At 37.0% G+C, this 11,173-nt stretch overlaps 1 protein-coding gene across 2 annotated transcripts; it reads left to right on the forward strand.

The window, feature by feature from the left end:
* Positions 1-368: 368 nt before the first annotated feature.
* On the forward strand, positions 369-10,807 carry slc16a5a (solute carrier family 16 member 5a). 2 transcript variants are annotated; one of them, XM_084135275.1, is made up of 5 exons: positions 369-842; positions 1,803-2,219; positions 4,513-4,656; positions 5,493-6,332; positions 9,060-10,807. In XM_084135275.1, the coding sequence occupies exons 2-5, from the start codon at positions 1,913-1,915 to the stop codon at positions 9,305-9,307; spliced, it is 1,539 nt and encodes a 512-aa protein (XP_083991401.1). In that variant the 5' UTR covers positions 369-842; positions 1,803-1,912; the 3' UTR covers positions 9,308-10,807. The 2 variants fall into 2 exon arrangements, with proteins under 2 accessions (XP_083991401.1, XP_083991400.1); XM_084135274.1 differs by having other exon boundaries at positions 382-696.
* Positions 10,808-11,173: the final 366 nt, after the last annotated feature.

Genomic DNA, 11,173 nt, shown 5'->3' on the forward strand with positions numbered 1-11,173 from the left:
CAAATATGTCTTGTTTCTTCCATTGAACACAAAAGGAGAAGTTGGGCAGAATGACAGTCTCAGTCACCCCTCGCTTTCATAGTGACAGACTTTCTGTCCAACATCTTTTGTATTCCACTGAAGAAAGTTCCACAGACTTTTTCTTTCTTTAAATATCTCGACTCGATGGCTGTTCTTTAATTCAGGTTATCTAAATTGACATTAAATGCATTTTAGGCTACTTTACTCTTAATCTAGTACTGTTGGGGGTAATTTTACTTTTAATAATCCTACTACTTGCTGTATGAATGGACTAAAAACACATTAGAATAAAGTCTATGAGTTAGCCTATTTTTGCTAAACTACGCCAACACACTGAAACCCGCCCTTCTGCGCGGTGCTAGGCGGATGAAACCGAGTTGCTCTGGGGGAAAGGCAAGAGAGGAAATGCCATGCCATCGCCTCGGTGCTCATATTTCTCTACGTGTAGACTGCTGCTGTTAAAGGAGCCGTTACCAATTTCACATAGCTCTCTTGTGTTATGTAGTCATAGTGCGACATGTGAGAGAACAAGCTGTTACATTAGCCTTTGCTTAATCGTCTGGAGCCTGAAACTGCTCCCACAGAGTGTCTCCTCCTTCCTACCGCTGATATGACAGTCTCCACAGCAGCACAGAGACGCGGCACTGGCGCGGATGCCTGAAAATGCGCTAAAAGGTTCGTTTGTTGTTTAGCTTTTCAAGCGTTGAATTTTACCGTGTTTGAGCTTGGCAATACGCCTTTTCCCACTCGTATCGGGCTTGAAGAACAGGATGAAATTTTGTCATTGACTCGTGTCATCCCGGTGATGTGGCCAATTTCAGGTAATTTCAATAAAATACTGTTTGTTTTGAGAAGCTTACTTTAGGGCTTTAGCCGGTCAAATACGTCTTAAGTTTTTTTTTTTTTTTTTTTCCTAAAGTGTTTTGGCAGCTATTGTAATCACATGTAGGCTAGGCATCGGTTTTTCGTTTAGTTTCTTTGTTGTTTAAAGTCGCTTCTTCCGGAACAGCAGATCTGAGAACACCCTAAAACAGCTGTAGAAACTGAGCAAAAACACCAGACAATGGAGAAGGGAGAATGTCAAGTAAAATACAAGTGGTGGGGATTTTGATTCATCCCAGCGAGTCGAATCTTTTTATCCGTTCAGTGACCCCTAAGTTACATCGTTACGCCAGGTCGCGACACATGAATGTCTTTATGAAAAGCTTGTCATTACTAGACATACTCACCCTCAGGTTGTTCCAAACCTGTATGAGGTTCTTTCTTCTGCTGAACACAAAAAAATGATATTTTAAAGAATGTGTTGACAGACAGTTGACTAGGTGCCATTAGTTATATAGTAGGAAAAAACAATACTATGGAAGTCACTGTCTGCTTACCATACCAACCTTATTAAAAATGTCTTCCTTTGCATACAACAGAAGAAAGAAACCAATTCACTGACTTGAAAGATTATGAGAAAAACAAAAAAACGACTACATCCAGATTTGTTGTAGGTTTTGGACAGTCAATTGGTTAATATTAAGTTAGGCTACAGATGAAACAAACTGAAAAATGTTTAAGGTGATTGTGACCAATAACCCTTCCCCCTCTGGTCCACTTGAACTTGAAAAGTAAACAAAGAGGAGTTTGACAAGTTCATACTAGAACTCACTTTTGTAGCTCCACCTAATATTTTGCATGGTTTTCTATATTTTAAAAATTCTGTTCTGTTTGTATGGAAAATGTTTTAAATGGATCTTTGTTCAATAAGATTTTTTTGTTGTGTGTTGGTGATATAGAATATACAAGAATGTGTTTCCCTGCTCTTCTGGTGCTGAGAGCCCAAAGCCCCCCGGATCAGGTGGAAAAACCCAGACGGCAGTGACTTGATTACCATCATTTAGGAAACATGGCACCTCAACAACCTTCCAGCACGGAGGAGCAGACGGGGGAGCTAGATGAGCCTGAATCTGAGGGAGAGAAACAAGGACCAGGACCCCCTTCTTCTGATCAAGATCATCCAGCTACCTGCGATGCTCCAGATGGAGGCTGGGGGTGGGTGGTCCTGGTGGCTACCATCCTTGTCTTAGCTCTGACACTGGCCTTCCCTGCATGCATTGGTATCTTCTACTTAGATCTTCAGGAAGAATTTGATGCCAGTAACAGTGAGACATCTTGGGTGCCATCAATAATGACAGCAGTTCTGCATGCCGGAGGTAAGAATGTGATGTAGTGAGTTTTTGTTTAGAAAATGCTTAATCAGTTTGTAATTTCTTAGCACAACCAAACAAAATTGCAAAAATAATGACTTTCAGAACGGTTTCCTGAACACTTTGCACATCTACCATTGGTCGGACAAACAAGAAGTCCCACCCCAAAACTTACGAGGCAATGTGGTGAAATCAGGCAGTTTAAAAACCGAGCAACATTCTGAAAGTACCACAGAGTCACAGTGTTTACACTTTTTGGGAGAATAATCCTTCAAATGGCTTTCTTATAGTTTGGGTTTGAGTGTCTCTTAATTGAAATTTAACTTGCAAAAATACCTCCACTCCAGAGATGTGTTACTTTTCCAGAAATTGTATTAAAAAGAAACGCTAATCAACAATTAAATTAGATTACCAAATGATTTAACTCCACCCCTCTCTTATTTGTATTCAATAAGTTTATACTCCTTTTTTAACCTTTCAGTATTCTTAACTTTGGGGTGATTCTGGGGGTCAAAATGAACCAAAAACAAGAAGTGTAACTTGTGTAAAAAGAAGTGTAAAAAACAGATTCACTGAAAATAAATTCCAAAGACTACCAGAGGGTTAATAATGCATATATTTTACATGCAGTAAATCAAAGGAGCACTGTGCATCATTTTGTTTAATCGTCTTTCTTTTCGTTAATGTCTTTCTTTTCATCGAGTAACTGCACTGAATGCATAAGTATGCAATTCATATAGCGTTAAAAATATATTTTTGAGTAGATATGCTATAAAAAAAACCTTTATTTTCTCTCCACTGTGAGAAGGAAGTTATGGTCATTATCTGATTAAGCTACAGTGCCTTGGTGTTAATACCCCTTCCTTTTTTTCACATTTTGTTATGTGGCTGCCTTATGTTAAACTACTTTAAATTACTTTTTTTCACATCAATCTACAATCCATACACCATAATGACAAAGCAAAAAACACATTTGTGACAACTTTATTAAAAAGGAAAAACTGAAATAAGTACATTGCATTAGCATTTGCACCCTTAATGCAGTACTTAGTTGAAGCACCTTTACAGTCTCAAATCTTTTTGGGAATGAATCAGCAAACTTTGCACATCAGCATTTGGCGATTTTCTGCCATTCTTCTCAGATCCTCTCAAGCTCTGTCAGATTGGATGGGAACCATTGGTGCACTGGACAGCCATTTTCAGGTTTCTCCAGCGATGTTCGATTGGGTTCAAGCTCCAAGTGGGGTTTCGTGTGTCTTCACTGAGGAGAGGCTTGAGTCTGGCCACTCTGCCATAAAGCCCAGATAAGTGGATTGTTGCAGTGATGTTTGTCCTTCTGTAAGTTCCTCCTATCTCAATGATCATGGAGCTCCACTAGAGTGACCATCAGCTTCTTGGTCACCGCTCTAACCAAGTCCCTTCTCCATTGATTCCTCAGTTTGGCAAGGAGGCCAGCTCTAAGAAGAGTCCTACTTGTTCACATCTTCTTCCATTAAGGATTATGGAGGCTAAATGATTCTGTGAACCTTCAATGCAGCAGCGTTCTTCCCCAGATCTGTGTCTTGACACAATCCTGAGCTCTACCAGCAGTTTTTTTGACCTCATGCCTTGTTTTTTGCCAATTTCCAGCTGTTAGACCTTTTATTGAGTGGTGTGTGCCTTTCCAAATCATACCCATTCAGTCTAATATGCCACAGGTTAACTCCACTCAAAATGAAGTAACATGTACAAGTGACATTGGAATGCTCCTGAGCTAAATTTCAATTATCCCAGAAAAGGGTAGGAATACTTAGGCAATGTAATTATTTCATTTTTTGTATATATATAATTGTGCAAAGTTATCACAAATCTGTTTTGTTTTTTTTGCTCTGTCATTATGGTGTATGGAGGGTAGACTGATGTGGAAATAAAGTTATTTAAAGAGGTTTAGCATACAAGTCTGCAACATAACAAAATGTGAAAAGAATGAAGGGGTACAAATACTTTCGCAAGGCACTGTATATTAGATCCAACAGACAGGGTTATTAAAAGTCATTATACCCTTATCATACCGTTATAGCGAGTCATTGTGGCAGTCATAGTCATAATAAAAAAAAGAGGAACAGCTAGATCCAACATTTATTACACACACTTAAGTGTACCTCTTGAACTGCCATGTGTCAATTACTTGTATGTTGATATTTGCTTATCATATTTGAACAAGGCAGTACATTAAGGCAGTTTATTGATGGTGTTTTGAGTAGCTGGTTTTTGAAAATGATTAAGCCATCTCAAATTAGTTTTTCTTTTTTTCTTCCAGGTCCTCTGTGTAGTGTGCTGGTGGAGCGCTTCGGTTGCCGGGCGACAGTAATGTTTGGGGGAGTGCTGAGTGGTTTGGGGATGGTGGTCAGCTCTTTCTCACGTTCATTAGTTCACTTATACATCACTACTGGGGTCATCACAGGTCAGTAAGTCCCCAGAGGAAGTGATTATGACATATTGCTTGATCTGTATATGAAAGAGCAACAGCAGTGATTACATAAATGCCATTGTGATTATATAAAGAGCTATCACTAAGCGCTTTACCGCCTGGCCTGACATGAATAAGAATATGAATACAAATATGATGTAGTTAATTCTTGAGAACACAATAATCCTGCTTATGATCAGCATGGCTGTTATTTGGCTACAGGCATTCAGTACAACACCACTACTGAGAGTGTGATGCTGTTTTAATTATGTGTGTTTTATTAAAATGACCACCCACAAAGATAGTTCCAGATGTTAAAAATGGATGTACTGTAGCATAACGCGGCAAAATAAATGTAAATGATAAAATAAATGTATTTATAAGTTTCTAAATTTGTATTAATATAAATAAAAATATACATAAATAATATCAATATTAAGTATATATTTAATATTAAATCAAAATACATTAAATTAAATATTTGGTCATTAATAAATATTATTAATTAAATAAATAATAAATAAATGTATTTACATTTACAGCTCAGATAGTTGACAAGTAAATAATACATGATCATTTATTTTATATTATTAATTGATTGATTATTAATTATTAGATAATATAATATTGATTATTATATTGTTTAATCGTAACTTAATGTGTTATTTAATACACTCATCTACAGTTGCAGATTTTATGTATTTATTTTTCATTGATGATTATTTAGTACATTGAACTTCAGTTTTGTTTTGTAGTTTGTAATTCAGTTAGCAAGTTTGTAATCCATCAGTCAGTTCTTTATAATGCTTGACCCTCTGTTTGTTTTACAGGTTTGGGCTTCTGTTTCAGCTTCCAGCCCGCTGTCACCATACTTGGCCACTACTTTGTGCGCCGTCGTCCTTTTGCCAATGCGATGTCCTCCACTGGTACTGCTCTGGGTCTGTGTACATTGCCCTTTTTAGGTGACTATCTGCAGAGTAAGCTGGGCTGGAGAGGAAGCTTTCAGGTGCTTGGCGCTGTGCTGCTCAACTGCTGTGTTTGTGGAGCTGTAATGAGACCGCTCAGGCCTCGCAAGCCCAAAATGTCAGAGGTGATGAGCAACAGTCCCATATCCCCAGGCAAAAAGGGATGTGTGCCGGGAATCTGTCAGAGCTTAGCATCGTTCTTCAGAAAACACATGGCCTTTGACCTCTTCTGCAGCAACCTGCGATTTCGGGTGTTTTCATTGGGCATCACTTGGATGATGCTGGGGTTTGTGGTGCCACTTATTTTCCTGGTCCCGTATGCATCAGATACCAAGTATGGATCAGATGACAAAATGGATCCAAGCCGAGCCGCCCTGCTGCTTTCCATCCTAGGCTTTGTCAACATCTTTGTGCGGCCTCCCGCCGGAGTGCTCTTCAGCCTATCCTGGTTTAAAGGTCGACACATCTACGTTTTCTCAGTGGCACTTCTAATAAATGGACTCAGTAATAGTATCTGCTGCATTGCTCCCCGTTTCGATGTGCTGTTAATTTACGTGCTGATCTACGGACTGTCCATGAGCGTGGTAGGCTCACTGATGTTCACCGTCCTGATGGATACAGTGGAAATGAGTCGATTCCCGTCTGCGCTCGGCCTGCTGTCTATCATGGAAAGCGTCACACTGCTGATAGGACCTCCCCTCGCAGGTAACTTGAAAACTTTATTATGACGTCAGGTACGTTTAAGTCACTTTTGTCGGTGCAAGATGGCGGTGTACCTTCTCTTATCTCTGGTACACACTGTACGATATTGGGCTGTCCCAGACGAGAGATGACCAATCGTGGTGACTTCTGTGGTCGTGGCTCCTACATCGTACAGTGAGAGAGGTTCAAATACGTCCGTTTTCACGGTCTTGCGACCAAAGATAGCCTGCGACTCATTGTGTTTGCTGCTACAACCTACATTTACTGACTAGCCAAACATGAATTGGCATATTGATCAACTTGACGAGGAGCTAAATTTAAAACTACGTATTCTTAGTCCATATTCTCCTCTTTCGCTTCCTCTTTTTTTCAGCGCACATAATAACCACAATTGCAAAAATGCGATTTATCTTGCTCTGTTTGTTTACCACTAGTGCATGCTGATGATGCTTTATTCTTCTTTACTAACTTGCACCGTAATCTACAATTTTATAGGTGTCATCATCGTACAGTCTAAATACATGACGTACCCAAGTTTATTAGACCCATGTCATTCAGAACAATGATTGTGCATCAGGTGTGTTTTACTTTTAATGTTTTTAATTAATTTCTGAAAAATTACCGTCCACTAGAGATGTTGCATCCAATGATGTTTCTCAGTGGCACGCTCCCAACTCGTAAACTCTGAGCTCAAAGAAAATCCAGAGTTTCTCGCTCATAATTATGACTTTGTGGTGGCGTTCATGTTCGTTCAGTTATGACTTGAATGCCCAAGGCATCTAAACTCCAGAGACCATCAATTGAAAACAGACAGGGACAGACAGTCTTGCTGGTGTTTCAACATTTGTTCCTGCCCTAGACTTAATAAGAGCAAGGGCGTTTCTAGCTTTTCATCATTAGTAGGACATTCAGGTCTAGCAACACCCCTGATAAACAAAACATTTTGTGACTTGAAATACTTTTGGAGAGTTGGAAAGTCTGGAAAGTAAACTGCATTTATAGCTACTGTGCATTCAGCTTTATGACCTGATATTTATCGAGAGCCTATTTAGAACCGTTGTTCTTCAGTTGTCATAACACTTGACCATTTAGATTTGCTGAATCTGTCTCTTTTAAAAAAAATCTTGTTTAACTTATTTGTCATAGACTTGTGTGAATATGTTTTATTTTTTAATATATGATTTTTGAGACACTTTATAATGCTTTATTGCTAAAGGTGCTATATACATATTTTTTATTTGTATTTTAAGTTGATTTCTTTTGTTATTTCAAACTGTGCAGCACTCAACTCTACAAACAGCTTGACTTTTCCGTAAAGTCATGTCTATTAAAAAAAAAGAGTGTTACACTTTTTTTCTAAAGTTTGAAATTAGTTGTTTTTTTATCCTCTACAGTTATATGCCTTTTATTGTCGTTTATATTTATTATTTCAAAATAAACTAAGTAAAGATTTAGTAAAGAAATAGTGACCAGTAACAGTACCTACAAAATACACTTTGTTACACATTCATAACAATTTTACCCTAAAATCTTGATGTAAAAAAATTATGAACACATAATGTGTTTACCTAAAAATCCAACTGCTCTTATCCCAAGGTCAGATCCTGCTTGGATCAGGAAATCAACCTTATTTCCTGTCATGTCTCAACTGTCCTGTCAAAGTAAAGTCCCATAAATGTTTTTTAAAGGCATTCCCAACTAGTCTTGCCGTATAAAGAATAAATCACTATGATATAGCATGAAAATGTGATTGTGTAACTATCTGTGAGGGAGTGTGTGCCTGTGTTTGAGTAAATAGTGGAATGTATTTTCCATTGTAACAGCATTAATCTGGATTTGCCTGTTAGTGGGAGCGGAGGCTGTTTACTCAATCTGGTCAAGCTCAACTGGCTCTTTCTCACACAGAAATGTCATTATTAGTTGAGGCAAGCACAACCTAGCACCTTGGAGTGCTACTACAGTAATACACATATTTTTGGCTAGGCTTATCTTAGAAAAAATGGGGTGGGGCTACATAAGGTCTTAAAGCTCTTTTCAACCACACAGTATCGTTATTTCTGTGTTGCAAATATTCATATTATCACAGAAGTGCTGGGATAAAAGTTTATAGTTCAGATATAAACAGTATTTAAACAAGTGACGTCTTTATGAGTGAGTCATTGAATCAGTCATTCAAACTGTTAAAAAAAAAAAAATTCATTCAGATTAATTAAACATTTCAAATAGACTGAAGCAATTAATTATTTTGTCAGAACCTCCAGAATTTCATGTTATTTTGTTTAGTTTGTCGTAGGATAATCGTGATCTGATGTCTGTTTGAAGAAAAAAAAAAAATCATGGTTTTGACAAAAATATTAAGCAGCACAACTGCTTTCAACATTGATATTAATAAGAACCATTATTAATAAATGAGCACCAATAATAACTGATCAAAATTGTTTACCAAATGAGCATCATTTCTGAAGGTTCATGTGACACTGAAGACTGGACTGGCTGCTGAAAATGCATCTTTGCCATCACTTTAAATTGTAGTAATATTTCACAATATTACGGTTTTACTGTATTATTGATCAAATAAAAGCAGCCGTAGTGAGAAGAAGAGACTTAATTATTCCGAACTTGTGACCAGGAGTGTATAGGTTAATTTACAGTGTTTTTGTTTTGTTTTTTACTTCTCTAGATATGAAAGGAACTGTTAAATGTTATCATAACTCTGCACCTGTGTTACAGGATTGCTTGTGGACAGAACCGAAAAGTACACGTACATGTTCCTGGCCTGCAGCATCTCTGTGGTCTTATCGGCTCTTTTCCTGATGGTTTCGTTTTACTGGCTGGACTCCCGTGATGCAGCCCAGAAGAACAGTTTACCAGCGTCTGGGTCTCCAGCTAAACCTGCAATCAACATGTCCACAGACTGCCAGTACAGCAGTGTGCCTACAGATGGGGACAAGACAAATAACCCATCATCAGAAGCATAAAACATCACAAATGTATGTATGTATGTATCAGAGTTATTTGTGTTTTTGCAATTGTGATCCATATCAGGTACAAAAATATGTTACCCCATTTCTTGGTATCATAGAATGTGCTGTTTATAACTGTATCATTTCAGTGAGTGTCAAACCCTGGTTGTTTTGTACTTTGTTTTATGACACTTGCATTTGTAAAGGTCCTAGTCTCACATCACTGGTTTGCCTTACACAGTATATGCCATGGCGAAACAATGCCATCCGTTAATGCTTAATTCAAGTAAATATTTGAAACGCTTCTTCATTCCTGATCAAAAATGACTGAACGTTGAAGTTAGTTGCCCAGGAAATTAAGCTATTTGAAGTCAGGGACTTTTTCATCTCATGCCTTTAATATTAATTTTCTTCATTTTTCACCAGTTACACCTCTGTTCATTTTGGGGTTGGTAAGATTTTTGAAAGACGTTTCTTATGCTCACCAATGCTGCATTTATTTGATAAAAAAAAACAAAACAGTAATATAGCGAAATGTTATTACAATTTAAAATAACTGTTTTCTATTTTAATATATTTTGAAATCAAAGCCATTATTACAGTCTAATATGATCTTTCAGTAATCATTGTAATATGCTGATGTTGTGCTCAAGAAATATTTAATATTATTTAATATTATCTTATTCTCAATATTTTTGTGGAAACAGTGATATATTTTTTTCTGTATTCTTTGATGAATAGAAAGTTCAAAAGAATAGCATTTATTTGAAAGACATATCTTTTGTAACAATATAAATGTCATCAGTGTCGCTTTTTTAATGCATCCTTGCTGGATAAAAGTATTGATTTAAAAAAATATATATATATATTACACTGTGTTGTTTTATACATCATTTGTGTCATAAGACCCATGCACTAAAAAACCTGACCCTTACTGGAAGATTGTTGGTCTAATGTCTCTACAATTTCAGTACTGTATAATAAATCAGGAGAAAATAGTTTTGCTGTCATTCCACGTGGGCTCTAAAAGTTTTCTCAGCACAAGTACAGACCCTTTTTAACCAAGACACATTTAAAACAAAGACTTCAACTTTTGTGCTTGGGTATGAGAAAACTTAAATATGTGCCCTTAGGGTGTTTGTGAGGTTCAAGGATTATACTGAATGAGATTGTGTTTGTGCAAAGTGCCCATTTTTGTTGAGTGTCTTTAATTATTATTTACTGCTGAACAGAACAAGTGTCACATTTCACTTCGTGCTGATTTATATGTAAATTCTCTTGTTGTTGTTGCTCTGTTATTGTGTTACTTAACCAAAGCAAATTACCAGCTTCTAAAAGCTTAAAGGGCTGTGAGCCACCTGAGAGAGTATCATTGATTTTACAATGTGTAATATAAAGTATTTACTATAATAAAATAGTTTATTTCTATACTCAATTTAAATATAAAACTAAGATGTATGCAGAAAAATGCTCTGTTTTTTCTTTTGCTATCAATAAACAAGCAGAATTATTGTTTGCCTTTTTTCCCCCGTTTTTTTTAAACTAGGTAAACCTGTACTTTAATGCTTGGAGAAAAGTCTTTGGTGAGAAAAAAATTCTGGTGCCATGTTTTACTAATTAAGCTCAGACAAATAATGAATTTTAAGTGTTGCCACCTTACATTCTCCCATAGCACGCTATAGGCTATTTTTCAAGTCATAGCGATATATCCTCCTAAAACACACACACAAATCTTACTATATTGTTGTTAGTGTGTTTAGGAAAATGTTATAATAATAGCTTTTCGATATTAAAATCTTTGTTTACATTTATGCTCGTGAGAGAAAAAAGGGCTGCACTTTCGTGAAAGAGTCGCTAAACAGCGCTCTCTGTTGGCCACTT

The sequence above is a fragment of the Abramis brama genome, assembly GCF_963993115.1.
Source record: "Abramis brama genome assembly, chromosome: 14".
In the NCBI taxonomy this organism is placed as follows: Eukaryota; Metazoa; Chordata; class Actinopteri; order Cypriniformes; family Leuciscidae; genus Abramis; species Abramis brama.

Bases quoted from the DNA above. Each gene is read 5' to 3' on its own strand.
- slc16a5a (XM_084135275.1), top strand. From the start codon at position 1,913: ATGGCACCTCAACAACCTTCCAGCACGGAGGAGCAGACGGGGGAGCTA. The intron at 4,657-5,492 runs GTCAGTAAGTCC...TTTGTTTTACAG, and splicing joins CACTACTGGGGTCATCACAG to GTTTGGGCTTCTGTTTCAGC. The intron at 6,333-9,059 runs GTAACTTGAAAA...CCTGTGTTACAG, and splicing joins GATAGGACCTCCCCTCGCAG to GATTGCTTGTGGACAGAACC.